This window comes from Diadema antillarum, unplaced genomic scaffold (assembly GCF_040938485.1).
Source record: "Diadema antillarum isolate AM-2024a unplaced genomic scaffold, OU_Dant_1.0 scf00000049, whole genome shotgun sequence".
Lineage (NCBI taxonomy): Eukaryota > Metazoa > Echinodermata > Echinoidea > Diadematoida > Diadematidae > Diadema > Diadema antillarum.
This window is the reverse complement of record NW_027270938.1, coordinates 222,536-242,706: the sequence shown is the minus strand read 5'-3', so window position 1 is coordinate 242,706 and position 20,171 is coordinate 222,536. Positions and strand designations below refer to the sequence as shown.

The window sequence follows — 20,171 nt, the reverse complement described above, 5'->3', positions numbered from 1 at the left end:
TAATGACAAACCTCTTATGAAATAGGAAAGAGCATGATTCTCAGAGGAATTCAACGTTTATTTGATGAAAATTGGTTTTGAAATGGCTGAGATATCCAAAACAAAGCAATCCTGATAAAGGGTGGGACTCATCATCTATTTTAAGATTGCTTTCTTTTGATTTGTTTTTGGATATCTCAGCCATCTCAAAACCAATTTTCATCAAATGAACTTTGAATTCCTTATAGAATTATATGCTCTTGAACATTTCATAAAGTGTTTTCTAAGTATCTTGCAAAAAGTTAAAGGCTGAATCCTCATCTTTAACATATTTAACATATTCTTGACCCAGAATGGACATGTTGGAAAAGTCGGAGGCCCCGCCCATCCCAGACGGCTACGCCATGTCAGTGGCCTTCGCCTGCCTCCTGGACGTCACCAAGAGCGTCTCCTCCGTGGTCACCCTGGAGCTGGAGGCGGAGGAGATTCGGGCAGACAAGGAGGAGAACGAGCGAAAGAAGAACATGTCCATCATGGAGAAAGAGGCAGAGGAGAAGACCAAGGAAGAGGAGGAGGACGATGACAGGCCCAAGAGTATCGAGACGGTCCTTGCGGTCGTTGACAAAGGTCAGTAGCACTGTCGGTCACTTTAAGGTCACTAGTGAAATTGGGCCATAATGTGCTGCAGAATGCTTAGATACTGCAGTAATTATGGGATGATGTTAAATAGGAACTAGAAACTGTTTTCTAAATCATGTTAGTAACAGGTGTGTTGTATCAGTTGTTTATTTTGTTCGAGTCATCTCATATTATGTGAAAAAGTCATTGCATATAATAGGCAGATTGAACACTCAGTTCATGATAGAAAATATGAATGGACAGATTGCAGACCTACTGATATCTTAGTAGATGAAATTCAAACGTAAACAATAAAGATGAGAAAGTAAAGAGGAAGACTGATTTGTGAGTCTAGGTATGGATATTATCCATTGTGAAATCTGATGAACTTTGGGCTAAAATTGTAAACACACAATCATTCATCATTTAACACACCCCAGGTTTTCATGTTCGAAAACTGTGGGCTAGTGTGCAGAAGTAATCCTTCCGTTGTTTTTGGTGGGATAACAATGCTTAATGACAATGGCACGTGAATTGATTTACGTTGGGAAATATTAATGTGTGGCAGTGAGATTTCAGGATGTAAATGCTTGAGTGTGATGAGAAACTTTAATACAGAAAGAGAAATGAATAAACTGGAGGAGTCAGCCGTCAGGCAGATCACACATATCAAGATGAGTGAATTGTCATAAAGGACAAGTACAAGTGTACCTTTTGTCCTTTTCACCCTTTTGTTTTATTTGGCTCTTGATTACATTACCATGGCTATGCTTTAATATCACTGCTTCAGCCATGTTTCATCATTGCATGGTGATGGTTGTTTTTCTTTATTTCTGTGTGTCTAGATCTGAAGGCGCTATGGGAAGAAATGGTGAATTCATCTTGGTGTGGAGTCTTGGCAGCTCTCTCTCTTCTCCTTGAAGCTTGGTTTGTTCAATTTTTAGTCCTTTTTCTGTTGCAGAGATCATTTAAAACATTTAGAATTGGTAATGAATAACTGCAGTGAAGGAGATTAATCAGTATTCATTTAATTAATTTCTTTATTTTGATCATTCTGTGTTAAGTATCTTTCAATGAAATCTCCTTTTTTCAAGATGAGTATACAGTGTTTCTGTATATATGCAATCCTCTCTTGATTTCACTGCAGTTGATAAATGATTATCTGAACTCCAGAAACTTTTCTCTTTGTATATTGAGAATTTGAGAAGATAAAACATTTACAATCATGTCTCTCAAAGAGGGTTGTAAAAGTTGATGTAGCTCTATGAGTCCTAGCATTTTTGTAAAAATCCTCAAATGTATTTTTATATGTTTCTGAGTGCAAGAATCACCCCAAACTGTAGAATGATTTTATACTCTTGCAGTGATACACAAGTGTTTGTTTGTGTTTTTCCTGCAAAAGTTATTGTTTTGAAAATAAAGACATTCATTGCCTATCACATGAAAATACACCTTCCACTTGGTTGGAGATGTGTCTGTCGTTAATGTACAGTGTATGCTGTTAAGGAGGGTTGCGACTTTGGCAACTTAATGTTTTGTGGTAACAACTTATGCAGCAAGATCATGATTTTTTAGTGATCAGTTCATCCTTGATTTTTTGTGCTGAATAATTGCGACAGTACGGACGAGGCAGCGACGGAAGCCATTTTGAAGTGCCTGGAGGTGTATGCCAGTCTGTGTGGCAAGCTGGGTCTCACCGTCTCACGGGATGCCTTTGTCACGGCCCTCTGCAAGTCCTCACTACCACCCCACTACGCCCTGGCAGTGCTCAATATTGCCCTTCCTTCTGGGACGTCTGCTCCTAAAGGTACAGTGTGTGTTTGAGTTGAGAGTGGTAGCAGTGACACACTACTGCACTGCGTAGAAAGTTTATACTTTTAAAGATAAGAATTGTATGCCAAAATGCCTTCTCCAGTGTATGGGGCAAAACACAGAGAAGAAAGTAGCTTTCTCTTTTTATTGTATCTTCTTGTTGTGAGGAATGATGTGTTAGGTATGTTGAGTAGATTCATATAATGTTAAGGGTAAATCACTCTCATTTTCACTGTTGTTATACAATGTTTTATGACAAATACATTTGATAGTAAATGTCCATGACATTCTGTGTGTCATATGAGTGAGTGTTCGGAAAGAAGGTCTTTGTGTAAGTGACAGCACATTTGCTTGATAATAAAACTGACTTCCTTGGTACATACACAGCTACAGGTCAAGGATTCAGCACTGATGATATTAGTGGTAGTGTGATGGTTTGGGTGTTGATGTGTTTCCAACCATTGCCCTGAAACCCAGATCACAGAAGGACTGCAAGCAGTGCCAGCCGGGATGGGTTCTTGGCAGCCACAGAAGGGAGTGGCACCGACCCAGGGGATACCAGGAACCAGGTGGTTGCCGTGGGAACCCCTCTCTCAACTGTTGTGGGAGCTCAACAAGGCCCTGTCATGGTAAAATATACAGCTTTCAGAAATGTTTGAGGAAGATGCCTGCCCATGTTAGTCTTTGTGTCCATTCCTTTGCAAGGCTATACAATTTGACTTTTTTGACTTTACAGAAAGCATGTATCGGGGGGGGGGGGGGGGGGGGGGGGGGGCATTTCATGAAGCATTTTGTCCAACAAGGTTGTGTGACCAATTTGCTCTCAGCCAATCAGATGTAAGGGTTTCAACAGCTTGCAACAGTTTGTCAGAAAAAATTCTGACCAAAACACTTCATGTTGTTGTTTTAGATTGTGGAGCTCTCTGCCGGGTGGGCAATTTGCTCTTCATGAAATGCCCCCAAGTATATAAACAGCATGTTCCAGAGGGTCTCTATTTCTGAAGCTGAATTCTATTTCATTCAGTATAGGTAGAAATTAAAATCACATCTTAAGAATAAAGAATGTCAACCTACAAAAGTTGGTATAGCTGTAACCTTCTTGACCTTACCTTCATTGCATAAGTCAGGAATTTGTCTGAAACACAAACATAACGGTACAGAAGTTGCAAGCACCCCAAAAATACAATTATAAGACTTAGGCTGTTAAGATAGTGAACAGGAGGAGCAAGGCTGAACTTGTGAATTTAGTATTGCAAAATACATTGCCTAAATGCCATGCAACTTTTCTTTCTTTGTGAATAAAATTATGAAAATTATAAACATTCAGAGTCACTGGAATTCACTTATCTTTCCACTGCCATGCCAGGATGCTGTGTGCTATACTGAAGTATAGCCCAATGATTATGAATGTCATAAGAATTGTCAATGTCTTTTTTTTTTTGGGGGGGGGGGAGGCACTGATGTATACTTTTTCCTTCCTTTGGAACTGGAGTAGAGGTGCACCTTGCACTTGAGTATGTTGTTTATATGATACTGCATGTTTCTCTGCAACCCAGTAAAGCTCGTTCACTGTGCTTTAACACGAATACAACAGTTTGGTTCATTTGTGCATGATAAACTTATGATATCTCGTTTTATGCATGTCTTTGAACAGTTGGGCTAATTGTATGATGTGGACCTGTCATGTTTTATTCCAGCTGACTGCTAAGAACATCCAGTGCATGCGAGCCATCCTCTCCCTGGCCCACTGCCACGGGGCCATCCTAGGGGCCTCTTGGCACCTCATCCTCTCTACCCTGCAGCATTTGGTCTGGATCCTGGGCCTCAAGCCCACGCCTGGTGGGGGATTGAAAGGTATGTTGGAGTCAAACAAGGGAGTCTGGAATAGTAACTGTTCCTTGTACTCAATGCAGCCATCACCCTAAATCTGCCTTGTTTGGAGTGTTCAACAAAATTTGTTCATTTATTTTTACAGCAAAATGTGTATGTACACCCATGATTTCTTTTATCATGGCTACTACTAAAACACTGATCAATTCAGTACTTATTTACGTTGATGTAGGGCAATTTGTCAGTCAGTAATGTGTGCGATGTAACTGAAAAATATTCAGCGTTAAGATCTAAGAAAATATAAATATGATAAAAATTATGTGAATGATTATTAAGCTAAATATCATTCATACAGCATTTGCATTGTTCACATTATTCTACTGAGAGATTTGATAGAAATGAAAATTTTACCCTCATCCAAGCTGAGAGTTTAGTGTACAGCTCAGTAAATCAGAGATGATAAGGAATTATCACAGAAAACTGTATTAGTATTGAATGAGAGTTTAGCTATCATTCAAGATCCATTACTGTTAGTTCTGAAATATTTTGTAAACATTGTCTATTTAGACATGTATCGATTGGTTGTCACATACCTGATATCAGTTTCATTGTTTGCGTATCTCTTTCCATCATTGTCCATGTGTGTTGGTGCAGTGGGTGGGGCCACAGACTCACACACAACAGTCATCACCACAGCAGCCATGACAGAGCTACCAGTACTCTCCTCCATGCTCTCTCAGCTCTTTGAGAGCTCCAAGTACCTTGACGACGTAGCTCTCCACCATCTCATCAGTGCCCTCTGTAAGCTCTCCTCAGAGGCCATGGAAATGGCTTACTCTAACAGGGTAAGGTCTGATTCCATCTCATCTCACTGGATTTCATTTGATATCAACCTTGAATTTGGATTTTAGTCGAGTTGACTTGTGTAGTTTTGCATGGGATTATGCTATAGGACGTTTATTTTACTTCAACGTGAATAGTAGAAGTGATGTTGATGTCTGTTTCAGTTTGTTCAATCTTTTGTGTTTTGAAAGAACTGTTAGTGGACACACCAAAATTTTTATGCCTGAATACAGGAATGTTTATGACTGAAAAGGTAGAAATTAGGAATGAAGGAGATGTAATGGAAAAAAAAAGAAGAAAAGATGAGGGAGAGAGGAGAGAAAGAATATGAAACTAATGTACTTTCAGGCCTTGAAACTTAAGTATTATTTTACCAATATCTTCTTGGTATGTTTTGTCTTGTCAATAATGTATTAGGAAACTAAATCATAATATCCTCCAGTCAAATGAATTGAAAGAGATAACAGGCCTAGTACTAGGCCATAGAGATTGAGTGTCATGTCACATCTCTTTGCAGCAAGAGCCCTCTCTGTTTGCTGTGGCCAAGCTGTTGGAGACAGGTTTAGTCAACCTGCCGCGTATGGAGGTGTTATGGCGCCCTCTCACAGCGCATCTCTCCGAAGTCTGCCAGCACCCAAACCAGAAGATGCGTGAGTGGGGAGCGGAAGCCATCACCTCACTCATCAAGGCAGCCCTGGCTTACAAGCATAGTCCTCCTCTGCATGAAAACCTGGTAAGGATTCTGTGTCTTGTCTCTCATGTGTTCAGCTTTGCCCAGTTATATGCCCAGGCACTTAGCTCTAACTGGTCACACTTTTTTATTGGCAAGCAGTTGATAACCCCCCCCCCCCCCCCCCACCTAATCTTGTGGTAAGTTAGACAGCCGGCCATGCTGACATTACTCAGATAAGGGGGTAATGTATTCTCTCAGTGTTGGTGATTATTTTAAAGACATCTGTGCCAATCAGCAAAGAAAGTACTCCAGAGGATGAAGTAAGGGTTAATGGTCTTGGCCTGATACACTTGCTAAATGACAATGTTATGTTAGAGCTGACAATGTTATGTTAGAGCTGTCCATTGGAGTTTATGAGAATATTGTAAATATCTGTGTCTGACATTTGTTTGCAGTTGTAAGTTGAACAACAACAACAACAAGAACAAAACACCAAGAGCATGAAAAATGCTTTGTCTTTCATTGAATGCAAGGTTAAAGTAAAAACAAGTTTCTGTAATGATATCATGATATGGTCTTACATAATCAGGGTAGCCTCTTCAGTAATGCTGCTGCTCTACCAGAGGGTTCTGCCATTATTAATACCCCTAGCATTGCCAGGTACCCATTAATACACCTGGGTCGAGAGGGACATGGTGGGTAAAAACATCTTGTCCAAGGACATATGCACTTGGCAGGACTTGAAGTCAGGACCTCCATTTTAAAGTGAATAGTCGTATCCACTGTACGACGGTGTAATGTGACGGGCTTTAGGGATAAGGAATCGTGATTACAATACATGGCATATGATACCAAAGATGGATTCCGGGTGAGCTATGATTGGTCCTATTTCCTTCCATTCCAGCGGCTGCAGACACTGCTGCTGGGTCCCCTCCAGGAGCTCTCCCTCATTCCCCATGCTGACATCAGACAGAAGCAGCTGGAATGTGTCCACCAGATCCTCTCCAACAATGGCGAGACCCTGGTGCACGGCTGGCCCCTCGTGCTGGGGGTGATTGGTGCAGTGACCACTGACCAGGGGTAAGCACACTTCTGGCTAGTTTGAATCAGCCCCCTTTAGAAGACAGTGACCATGTTCTGTTTTGGTTTCTTTCTTTTTGTCTTCTGCTTTGAATAGATTAGTGGATGTGAGAATAAGGTTGTGTCTGTGTTTATTCAGCATGTTTTATCTGTTTTTAAAGAAGCGATTTTTGAAATTTGTATTGAATGTTGTTTCATTCATTGTACATCAATTTAGACCTTCCCCTCATCTTTCTGTCAAAAATTTTGTCAAATATATATTCGTCGCTGGGGTGACAAGACCTTATATCTGCAATTTTGGTGAAAATGACTTTTTTGGATTAATGGTCAAATAATGGGTTAAGTGATGTCCTGTCCAAATCCCAACTGTCTTACTCGAAAAATGAAGCCACCACGGCATGTCAAAGGAAATGCTATTCCATTCGCCACAGTGCTTTGGCTGCCATGTTTTTTGGCTCTCCTGAACATTTGACATTTCGTAGATACGAGGTCTTGTCGCCCCAGCGACGATGTAGAATATACATTTATGTTTTTCAAACCATTTTCTTCTTCGTAATGATATCAGTCGAAAAAGAAAACCATTATCCACCTTGCTGCTGTTTCAGAGAAATACTGGTCTGCTTGATATTTCACTTGGTTATATTGTTTTCCTCTACTCAAAATTATGTGGTGTTACTGTGATATATAGATCACAATTTTGTTGAAGTCTACTTATCTTCTTTGTGATGATATGATCCCTACAAAGTAGTAATATCTTACACTGCTATGTGTGTACTGTTGTTCTTGCAGAGAAACATTGATCCGCTCAGCCTTCCAAAGCATACAGCTGGTAGTGACAGACTTCCTACCCATCATGCCTTGCTACTGCCTGCAGATCTGTGTGGAGGTGGCAGCTAAGTTTGGCCTCCAGAAGGAGGAATTAAACATTAGTCTGACAGCAATTGGACTGCTGGTAAGAAATTGAGCAGGTGTCCTGTTCATATAGAAGTTTACTTGTTTTTGGTAGAAACACTAATTTCAGTTGCCATGGCAGCAGCGTGGCAACACCCAATCCCCTGCAGCTATTGCAAGTACTTGGCAGCAGCCAAGAACAAGAACAGCCAGTAAGTCGGGTTTATAATGTTGCTGTGGTAGCTGCAATATTGCTAACCTTCAAAAACTGCAAATATCTTTATATCTTTGCAGTGGTTTAGCTGTGCAAGGATGAGTCGATATCTTTGATCATATGGTAATGCCATGAAAAGATTAACACACAGTCATAGATATTTTGGGTTAAAAACTGGGCCAACATACTCCTGTTGCTCTCATTCTTAGCTGACTGTTTGAAAATTAAACATCCATGGATTAGTCTGGTCTTGATATAACTTGTGAACAAGGCTAATGACTGTTTTAGCTTCTTGGTAGATCACATTGGATGTCACGCAGGGTTGAGATGAAAACATGTCTTGGGTCTTGAATGGTAGACAATACTTGTTATAGTTGATCTCAATTTGTTGTTGATATTCTCTGTTATGATTATGTTTCAGTGGAATATCTCAGATTACCTGTACCAGAACCGAGAGAAGATTAGGGTAGGACTGAGCAAGGAAGCCGAGGCCTCCCCAACCAGGACCAGTGGGGGCGAGCAGCCCATCCCACCTTTTGATGCCCTCTGGCTTACGCTCTACTCCAGGTCAGTGTTTGTCAACTACAAATCATTCTTTTCTATGATGCAGGTCCCATTGGTGCTTTGCCAACACGATGGATGATCTAGTCAGTGATTTGATTCAGGCGACTACTCCAATAGATGAATTTGTGTCAGTTTCTGTGGTCAGAGAAGAGACCTTTTTGATGCTGCTTTTCAAATATACATTTATACATGTAATACTTTTGATTGGAGTTGGGGTTGGTTTTCAATGTTGTACATGTTTCTGGCTGGTGGCTAGCTGTTCACTGTCTTGGCTTCCTTGTTTCTTTATTTGTGTAGCCTGACTTTGTTTTGCCTAATTTAGATATTGCTCAGTGAGGCACACTTGGACAGGATTTTGGGTTGCCATAGAAACCTTCATGGAGGAAATATCCACAGAATTTAAGTGGAAATTGAATTTGTCCATTTAGCAGTGTCACTTTGATAATCATCTTATTATCATTCAATTTGGGGTAAATATCTGAACTAAGCAGCTGTTAGAAAAGTATTTTGTTACTTTTTTTTTTGTTAAGCTGTCTCAGAAACTACATTTGCTATCAAATTTAGTAGGGAGATTTTCCTAACCTTTTCTCAGAATTGAATTTCCCCAAATTTAAACCCTTGTAACATTTCTGTGAATTCAAAAGACATATATAGAATGAAGGGATATTGATAGATTGAGAAAAATACTTATTTAGTGTATGCAATGTTCATTCTTCTTCCCATATTTTATCTTAATCATTTGTTCACTGTTGTTATTATGCACAGGTTAGCAGACCTGTGTGTGGACTCCAGGCCAGCAGTGAGGAAGAGTGGAGGTCAGACCCTGTTCTCCACCATCAGTGCTCATGGGGCCCTCCTCAAACATACCACCTGGCAGATTGTTCTCTGGCATGTGAGTCATTGGAATGGGAGGGTGTGGTGGCTCTAGCCACTGGAGATATCATTAGGATAACAGGAGTTGTGCTAGATATGTTTTCTTGTTGCATCATCCTGTTGACCTGCATGAAGACTGTATTTTAGAGATGGCGCAGAATCTTTTACTCTTTCTTCTTCTTTTTTTTGGACTTCTGATCATGCTTCATATAAGTGAGATACAGTCAAACCTGTTTATAGTGGCCACCCTAGGGATTCAAAAATAGTGGCTGTTATAGGCAGGTGGCTGCTATAGACAGGTTATCCACCACTGCATGTTTATCGCATACATGTATGTGATTATTGTTGTTAACTACACTTACATGCACATGTACATATAATACATATGCACATGTTTCATGCATTGAATAATGGCATTATTAATTGAGTTATACCGCATGAGCATGCGTACAGCAAATAAGATTTTCAAAAGTTCATTACCATGCCTTAACAGCAGGTGAATGCAGTGATGGCAGTCACTACATTCACCTATTAGCCATACTTCAAAGCAGAAAAACATGCAGAATAATCAGCTCCTCTGCACCTCCATATGGATCTGTGGCCACTAGGCACAAGTTAAAATCTACTGCGGGAAACATAACTGGTGGCCGCCATGCATAGGATCTGTAGCATGATTTTCCCTCGTGGGAATTATTCAGTGGCCGCACACGGCAGTTGGCCGCTATAGGCAGATGGTTGCTAGGGCAGGTTTTGACTGTATTACCTAAAAAGCTAATAGTCTATGCTGCAAAATGGCATGAATTCTCTTTAAAGTTTGAAGTTTCAAATTTCAAATTTCACCTCCACAGGTCCTGTTCCCACTGCTGGACAAGGTCAAGAAGTGCTCCAGCGCTGCGGCCACAGAGCAGACGGAACCAAGCGGCAACATCCTCATCCATCACTCGAGGGACACAGCAGAGAAACAGTGGGCAGAAACCAAGGTCCTCACCCTGGCTGGGGTGGCTAGGGTATTCAACACTTGGAGATATGCACTCTTACCTCTTGGTAGGTTGGTGTGATGATGTGATATTTGTCCTGGAAAAAGAAGAGAAAAAATTAGTTCTATTTTGAAATCTTATCAATCTGTTCGGCCTGTGTTACATATGACAATTACATGATCAATCCAGCCCTTTTCGAGAACCATAATTTAAACCATTATTTTTCTTGATTCTTCATTTTTGGAGAAATAGAGTAGCATCTACATCTTCCTCCTTGAAAATTCAACAAACCAGCAGCTACTAATATCTGCATTACTGGGAAACTTTACTGCAGAAAGTTCAGATCTTTATGCAAGGTATTTCACCTTATCTACCAATGCCTTAGAATATCAAATTAACACTCACCAGCTCATACTGGCTCGCAAGATATATTTGAATTTACAAATCATAGCTAGTTTTTATCAATATGAGATACATTGTGTCATGTTTTATTTTTTATGTTGTGTTTCTTGCATGATCTTTGGAGTTCAGCATATTCCAAGTGTGAGGGACCTTGCTGCATGTCACCACTCCATTCATTACCTTCCATGCACTGTAGAACTAACAAAGAGGGCGTAAGGATCAAGCATTCTATGAATTTTCAAGTAGGACTTACAAAGCATAATTTGTGTTCAGTTTAGAAGAGTTCCTTCCTGAGCTGCCCAATGCATTGCCTCAGGTAATGCATCCACATGTAGCGATATTGCCCCATGTACCGATGCATTACACCTTGATACATTATTATGTAACAGCTGTGATAAATGTACAAAGTATGTGAACCCTTGCTGTGTCCACACAGGGGACTTTCCCAGAGCCTGGGCACTGCTGCTGGAGCACATTGAGGCCTGTGCCCTCAGTTCCAGCAAGGAGGTGTCTCTCAATGCCCTCAAGAGCTTCCTGGAGATCATCCAGATGAAGACACCCAAGCAGATAGCCACTGTTGTGCCAGACCTACAGACTGCCAAGAAGAAACAAGAAGCCGGTGCCACGGATGCTGCGTCGCTCCCGGCAACCAATATTCCCGTACCCGGTGGAGAGAGCATCATCCGAATACAGCCAGTTGGCAGGAATGAGACAAACTCTAGCACGTTTCCTAATGATGATGAGAGAACTAATGAGGCCATGAATGGCAGTCTAGAGGGCCATGAGACAGGCTTACCGGGGTTTGAGGATGCTGCCCTCTGGTCCAATGCCTGGCGTGTCTGGTACAGCATAGGCACCAACAGCACCAAGCCACCGGAGTCCAAGGCAGACGCCGTTCTGCCCACACAGGCGTTCCTGACAGCACTAGTCCAGATCTTCCCATACCTCTTTGACCACATCAAGGAGAGGTTTGTTGCCTCCGACCTGCAAAAGTTGTGCACGGTGCTGCAGAGCGCCGTCTCGGTGCCGGTCCAGGCAGACATGTCGGTGTTCTTGATACCCTCAGTGACTGAGACAGAGATAACTACCCTGCAAGCTGCTATTTTACATGCCTTCGAAGTGCTCAGAAAGGTAAGTAGTGTTTGATGGGGCCTACAGCTCCATACTAGAATGCTAGTCTTGTCGATAAGATTCTTCAATTTGGTTGAATCTGTAAAGGAATAAATCTGGAATTTGACTATACTGACATAAGATTAAGGAAAACTCATATACAGTGTTAAAATTTGAAACCTGCTCATCAAAAAGTTATTGAAAACCCATTTGTTTGCACTGGTTTTTACGCAGTTGTGGGTGAACCTTGCTACTATACTGGGGAGATGCATGCATGACTGTAGACAGATGAGCTTTTTGAGCATACATAATTCCAATCCTCCTTTGATACTCAAGTCGCATTGCAAAATATGAGAAAGGACTACTGTCAAACTAGAAACATTTGTGGCATATTTTTTGCAAATTGGAGCCGACAGCCTTTTGTGCAGCATGAAACTTTGAGGAAGTGCCACTGGCATGCTTTGTATTGTGTAGGCAAAAACTTCTGCATGCCTTTTACTTTCGCAATTTCTGCTCCTTGCAAAATTTGTGAAAGTTTCATATACGCGAAAACTTCTAGTTTTACAGCATATATGAACAGTTGCATTCTTGCCTGCAATCATAGACACTACACAGAATGCCAATAATGCATGATATTTTTGCTTTGCTTTTCTCATGACTTGCCATCAAACATTGTTTCATGTTGTCCCTTGACAGGCCATTGCTGAGGGTAGTGAAGCAATGCAGTCCATGTACCCAGCTGTCTTTGATCAACTCCTCACATTTATCACCTACTCGTGTCAACCGCCCTCTTTTGGTCACATAGAGACCAAGGTCTTATCCAAGACAGCTCCAAAACAGGTGAGCACCCTATGAACCAAGATGTGATTGGCCTATTATGCCTCTGCCACGAGGTGTCGCCGCAGGCATTATTGCTACTGTGTTTCATTATGAGTATGTTTTTTGAGGTTTGTTCGTTTTGTTTATATTGTTTGTGTGTTTGTTTGTTTTTGTGTGTGTGTGTGTGTTTGAACACTCTTCCAAGATGTAACCTAAGTAAAACTAAACTTGTTACATATATCATGCTGTATGTGCTCTTATGTAGTGCTTTTTGTACCAGATTTCATTGCGTGTTTGATTTTTGTATACCAGATCCATTACACACACACACAAAAAAAAAAAAATCAGTCCTTGATCCTTCTCGTGAAAAACTGTTTGGATTATTCTGATGTATGATATCAGTATTTGAATATAAGATATTTTAAAAATACTTAAAATATTAAAAAAAATATTTGAATATTTAGTATATAAAAAGAGAGACATGGAATAAGTAGAGAAGTCAGATGAAAATGTTTAAGTACCAGGTACACTCTCTTCTCCAAGGGAATGCTAACACCTTGTGAAATGTCATTATTGTTACAGGTTTAATATTTGTAGCATATTTAGCAATCTTGCATGTGGTGCAAGTACAACATTGTAATGCATGATGAGATCATAGAAAAAAACAAACTAGAATGTATCATCAAGCTGATTTGTTAAAGGTTCAGAGAGGAGAGAGAGAAAGAGAGAAAAAGAATAGAAAGAGCAGGGTAAAATACTGAATTTTATTCTTTTTTTAATATATGAGTTGATTTTGCCTTATTTATCATGATACAGTAGATTATGAGTGATCATACTCATGTTCAAAAAAGACATACTGTAAAAGTGGAAATTTTCGCGGTGTTAAAATTCACAAACTAGCGCGAAAATAAAAGCACGTGAATATTTTTGCTTGCCATATGTTCCTGTGCACGATGTCTTGATTCCGCGGAATTAAAAACACGTGAAACTCTTCTTACCCGGCCAAGCGCGAAAAATTAGTCGCACAAAAATATCCACTTATACAGTAACATGTTGACTTCAAACATTTTCATCATAACCAGAAATGACTTCACTGAGTATGATATCGATATTTATTCCTTCATTTTTGTCAACGGCTTTCAGTCGTTTCAGTCCACTGAGTTCATAATCATGAACATGTGCATAGAGGTTGTTTCATTGCAGTAAACAAAGAAGAAGACATAGATAGAGAAGAGAGAGAGAGAGGGTGAAACGACGGCAAAATAGAAAACAAGGATATGAATAGTGGGAATGGGTCGATGTTGACAGAAAGGGGAATTCCTACGGGAGGAAGTACGTGTGGGATGAAAGCTGAGGGTTTGAGAGTTGACTGGTATCGACAGAGTGAGAGATAGAGAAAGGACGGATGAGATGTGTGGTGAAATGAGAGGAAGACATGTCGAGATTAACATCACTTACAATTATGAGAGCACAATTTGCAGGAGTTACACAACTCGACTCGTTTTGGTTATGAGTGGATTAAAGGAATGAAAGCGAACCCTTGGAGAACTCTTGCAAAATAACACAATACTTGGTTCCCAGGGAAGCATAACTGCGGATGATTAAGGGACTGTTTGTTTGTGCTTGTATAGTTGAGTCAGAGCGATGTCTCCGATACTGTCGCGGGTGACACATCATATTACCGGGCGAGGTGCTCACAGCCTCGCCTCTATCCCACTCGTCGAATCATGTTTGTCCATGTGCTGTGGGAGACAGACACGTGTAGAGATCTCAGAGACAAAAGACATGTAATCATTCCTGCCCCGCCATTCCCCTAACCTCCTCCAACCCCTTCCCCACCCTCTGCACTGCCTTGTGTCAGTATGCTTGCCATATGATAAGGTGAGGATTATATTTTGTTGTATCTATGCCATCACTCCCAAAGGCACCAAATTTTTGTCTCTTCTCCTAAGGTGTTCAAGGTTATCTCTTTTTGTCTTTCTGTCTCCTTCTCCCCTCGTCTTGAGCTTGTCAAGTGTAAAGAAGCAGAATTTTCCATATGCAGTGCTGTGAGCAGCTATACCTTGACAATAGATCGAGCACCCCAGAAAATATACTTGTATAATTTTACACATGTCGGCATGTAAACAGATCGTATTGTTTGCTAGTTTGTTTGTTTGTTTGTTTTTTGAATGCTTTCCCACAAGTCTTACCCTTGACAGAATGTGTGTTGTGAAGTTGGATGCCGTCATATTTGCCTAAGGCCCCAGTGTCTTTTGTTGTTATGTCAGGTAGTTAAGGGGTAGGGATAGTTCATGACGATATCATTATGTAACCCACTCAAAGGGCATAATAAGGAATATGCAGACAAAAAAAAGGAACTCTCAGCAGAAAAGAGTAAAAGGTCACATGTGACTGTCTGATATCATAGAGTGATGAATGAATGAAAGTTTCGATAAAAGTGCAATCCCAAACTTCCCCTCTCATAGAAATGGGTATTTTGATCTAGTTTCACCCCTCCACCCCCCCCCCCCCCCCCCCCATATGAGTCCAGCAGCCAAACAGGTGATCTCTGTGTTGACCTTAACAAGTATTGAGGACACTGTTTTGGCAAGCAGTTCATTTGAGTGAATTCTGTGCTGTTTGTTATGTGCAGGTGTGTGAGCCTGCCTTGAAATCTGCATAAAGAGACTGTGTAAACAGAACACCCAATGTTTTAAGAATCATGGAGTCCCACAGTTTCTCTGCCTGTGAAGATTAGATATATCACTGGATGGATATGTTTAGTAAGCATGATTATTGTACATCTCATCAACTGAAGTCAGGAAAAGAAAAAACACTCCTCTGACAACTTGAAACCAATATAAGCTGTGAAGTTTTGTACACAAATGACAGTGACAATTAAGTTCATACAAACCCAACCATTGTCTGGGGTAATTTGAATATCTTTCACATGTTTGCTCTTTCCCCCTTCCGGATAATCACTTCTTGTGATTTTCTAAGCTAGAAAGGAAACTTCCCCAAATGTTAATGGGTCACACAACACACATCCTGTCAAATTTGAAGAGTTAACACCCAAAACTACTAAATGTTTCTAGCAGAAGATCACTACTTCATATTCTATGTGTTTCTTTCTTATGTCTGCATGAAAAAAAAAAAGAGATGAAAGAATGAAGGATTAGTAAGAAGAAGTAGGCGATCCCCCTGGACATCTGTCAAAGGGGAAAAACCACAAAGCACCTGTCTTATGCCGAGTCAGTGAGTCAGTATTCTTTTCTTCTTCTTTTTTTCAAACCATGCTAGTCAGGTATCCACAGCTACAGTTACAGAATAGTTTAAACATTGATCTAAGGATTCCCCATTTTTCTTTTTCTTTTTTTTTTTTGGTTCACCATGAAAGACAAGTCTAGCGGAGAAGAAATAAAAGTGAGAAATCTGGGGGAAAACCCAGGAGGTATGCTGAGGAAACTAAGTGGAAACTATCCAGAATATGCTGAAACTTGCACCGAATTTCCTGCCACAAGTGACTGTCAGAGTCACGCTACCGAGGTTCTTCTGTTGAGGGAAACTCCACAATTCATGACTAGACATTCCCCCTCCCCCTCCCCCCTTCCCCGAGCTAATTGTCTCATGATCATAAATCCAGTTTGCACCGCAGAAATGATTTGGGGGGTTTTGTAATCAAATTTAACATTTGTCAACATAAAATTTTTGCCTATTTGTTCAATGGACAACTAGCCACAAGTATGAATAACTGTGAAGTTTTACAAGCAAGAAGTAAATGAAATGTTAGGTGAAAGCAAGGTATAAACTCCTTAAGAATTTTTATTTTTTTCCCTGGAATTATGTATTCAACTAACAAGTAAAGAATGTGGGTGTGTGCATATATGTGGTAATGTAGACTCCCGTCACTACAAGTCCATCAATATATGAGCTATTAGAATGCAGACTTTTATTTCATGAGTCATAATATGAGCTGAAATCTTTGTTTCGTAGCTGAATATATTGGTGTCATGATCAGTTGCTGTTGTTTTCTGACACCAATGCCTGATGTAATATGTGATGAGTGTTTCTTGCTGTCTGTTCGTGTGCAGTATCAAGTGAATATCAGTAACTGGTTGTAATGGAAGGAGTAAACAAACTTGTCTGTACAGCCAGTTTGCCAGTCTTTCCGCTGGTGTCATCTTTCTACATGTAATGATGAATTTGCAGAATTAAACTAAAACCCAGAATCCAGGATGTTAAGGGATGTGTCCGAGGGGTAATATGTGCCAAAAGTAGCTGTCACAAAAATATCTCACATTTTATTTCAAGGGAAGGAAAATATCTCATGACATGGGACCCACAAGAGTTGATGTAACAAGTTGAGTCTGAAACAAGTCCACACAATTCATGTCTCTCACAAATGTGGTAATATTTCAATGCATGTATCATGCATTATCGAAAGGATGCCTACAATAATGTATGCTCCTTCATGTTTTAGCAAGCACACTAACACTCTTATTCACTGGTGTATATTAAATGTGAGAGCATGTGGTTAGATGACAGCCTCTTTTGTTGCTATGTGGTTCTATGATGAGTGATGTTGATGTGATGAACAAATGAGTACTACTGTAGGTGGTGATTGAATTGATTTGCTGCAGTAATGTATGAATTTAGTGCTGACAAATTTGTGATAAAGTTCTGGCCGACATCTTATGCTGCATTCAATTGCTCAAAAGCAAACCGAATCAAACCATACCGTACCACGCCGTACCATGCAAAATTGGGAGTCATTTAGCGCACTGTGGAGAAAGCGTACTTCATGAGTTATGGCTGGACTCAGGTCAGAGGGGTCACAAGTTTTGTAGCAACAAGGTCATACACCCCTGCCGTACTTATGCTACATACAGGTGTCGCGAACAAAGAGAATCAACTCTTTGCATCATGATGTAGTCCGTGTTTCATTAATTCTTCTCATGTCAACTTCTGCTATGGTACGCTTTTGGACTGCTTTGCGTTTTAGCACTCTCTGGCATGGTATGGTACGATGTGGTATGTTTTTGGAGCACGCCGAGAAGTGGTCCACGTTTGGCTTGGTATGGTATGGTACACATTTGGTATGTTTGAGTGCTCATCTCTAGCGTAGGTATGAAATGGTATGGTATTCTGTAGAGGAGCACTCGAATGCACCCTTACTTTCTGAGCTGTGAGACCCTGCACCTGTATTTGTTTCCATGTCATTCCAGCATTGACATTCAGCAGCACTCAGTCAGCCCCGTCTACTTCATTGTTGTAATGTTTTTGTTCCAACCTGTCATTCATTGTTGAGATTTAATTGTTATGTCATTGTTATGTCATTGTTATGTCAGTCAGTGTATTGATTTCAGCATTTCCTTTGTTTTTGTTTTTGTTCTTGATATTTATCCCGATATTGTTCTTCTAGAAAAAGACTCAGGTAAATATTTGCATCGTGATCGAACATTTTAATATGCGCATGAATATGTTTATTTTCTTTTCCCTTCTGAATTAACCAACTTAACACATTGCATCCTTGATACTGCTCTCATGGTTTATGTGGATGAATTATTAATTCTATCTACTTTCTTTCTAACCATTATCGTACAGGACGAGAAAGTTGTTCATGTCAATAACGAGGGGATTATTATCGTAAGACTAGTCAAATTATGGGTGTCAAATATCTCAAAGGCTTCAGATTAAAAAAAAAGAATCTCATTAGAAGAATGCAAACTAGAACTTTTTTTTTTTCAGATTTAACCTCGGTTCTGAAATGATGTTGTTTCCACTAGATAGTTGATGTATTCATGTATACATTATCATGAGAGCTTGTGTTATGTGTCTGTGTCTGTGTGTGGTAGGGCAAATATGAGTGTGTTTGTTGTATGCTTGTGATACAAAACATGGAAATCACATGATGTATGTTCTTGTCTTGTTTCACTAATGGTCACTATGTTTATCTTGCCTACGTCTAAGCAGTACATCACACGTGACTGATATCGAGAAGGACAGTCTCATTCTAACAAGCTCACTTTCATTGCTTCTTGTTTTTTTTTTTTATCTCCTTCACTCATGCCAATCTCCATAGCTGTATCAGGGACTCTTTGACTCAAAGGTACACACCCTGTCCTGATCACATGTAGTTCTCAGTGTTTGTACTCATCAGCAGTCGTTGGAGCTGTTTATTTGTCAAATCATTATCGCTGTCGTCATGCCTTTCTAGTGGCTGTGTTTCATTTGCCTGTATTTCAATTCTTCAAATCCATTTCTGATGATTGTGGACATGCATGAATATTTCAATTCATGTGAATTAACTTTTGACACCCGAAATCACCTAGCGTTCATCTTTCACTACCATTTTCATAAGTATATTTGCTTCTTACATGATAAAACATGGAGATAATTTCAGGCATGCACATACACACATGTACCCACACACACACACAAATGACAAACATAGATGTGCACATAGAAGTATGTATTTAATGATAAAGTAATGATGTTGGTTAATAGAGAATAGAAATAGAAGACAACACATAATGATTCAGAAATAGAAAGCCTAGTTCTTGAAATGCTTAAAGGGGAAGGCTAGTAACTGATCAGTGGGAATCAGTGCGAATGCTGGGGGATGATTGTTTCAATTCTTGTGGGATTCATTTAAGAGTACATTATATATCTATTGTTGTGTGAAAATTATTTGCTTCAGAACGGTCTCATATTCAAGTAATGTGCAGCTTAATGCCCCGTCACTGACCAGGCATGCTAACCTGGAAACATTAAACTACCAATTACTTGAATATGAGACCATTCTGAAGCAAATAATTTTCACACAACAATAGATATATAATGTACTCTTGAATGAATCCCATAAAGATTGGAACAATCATCTCCCAGCATTTCCACTGATTCCCACTGATCAGTTACTAGCCTTCCCCTTTAATCCCTAGACTTTAGTAATTGGCTAGTCATATGAAAATGACGAGCTATCAAAGTACAATGACGATAAAACAATTTTCTCTTATTCATGCAATAAAGATTATAGCCAACTCGGGGAATAATTTTCCTGGTGTCACATAGCGATTCCCTATGCATTTTGGTGTGACTGAGCACTATACAAAATGTGATTTGTGCAGCAATTTCATTACATAGAATTATACACCAGGTTCTTGAAAATATCTCTCCATCCACTAAAATTGCTATATTCAATTTCGAGAAGGGAAATTATTCCCTGCAACAATACAGCAATAAAGTGACATAAAAAGAAAAAAAAATGTATATATTTTTCCTTCTTTAGAGGCCAGAATGAGAATCATTGCCCTCCTTCTTGTATAACTCATTGGATACCGAATGGCTTTTCACAGATTTTGCATTCTGCAAAAGGTCATTCATATCATTTGGATGAGTTTGGCACATAATACAGTAAAGGACTATACTTTTTATATTACCTTTGTGTGGAATACTCTTTCATGTATTGTATTCTCTTCTTCATGGTGTTCCTTGGTACCTTGTA

General features: G+C 39.9%; 1 protein-coding gene across 1 annotated transcript in view; it reads left to right on the top strand.

Moving 5' to 3' along the window:
- Positions 1–20,171, top strand: part of LOC139715517 (protein MON2 homolog) — a 100,168-nt gene that overhangs the window by 59,397 nt on the left and 20,600 nt on the right. Inside the window, exons 13-27 of the mRNA XM_071627087.1 lie at positions 332–606; positions 1,443–1,524; positions 2,217–2,404; positions 2,887–3,038; positions 4,107–4,263; positions 4,894–5,084; positions 5,600–5,815; positions 6,660–6,835; positions 7,625–7,787; positions 8,362–8,507; positions 9,270–9,396; positions 10,226–10,421; positions 11,193–11,887; positions 12,563–12,706; positions 18,750–18,776. Coding sequence (XP_071483188.1) covers positions 332–606; positions 1,443–1,524; positions 2,217–2,404; positions 2,887–3,038; positions 4,107–4,263; positions 4,894–5,084; positions 5,600–5,815; positions 6,660–6,835; positions 7,625–7,787; positions 8,362–8,507; positions 9,270–9,396; positions 10,226–10,421; positions 11,193–11,887; positions 12,563–12,706; positions 18,750–18,776 — 2,935 coding nt within the window. The remainder of the gene's footprint in view (positions 1–331; positions 607–1,442; positions 1,525–2,216; positions 2,405–2,886; positions 3,039–4,106; positions 4,264–4,893; positions 5,085–5,599; positions 5,816–6,659; positions 6,836–7,624; positions 7,788–8,361; positions 8,508–9,269; positions 9,397–10,225; positions 10,422–11,192; positions 11,888–12,562; positions 12,707–18,749; positions 18,777–20,171) is intronic.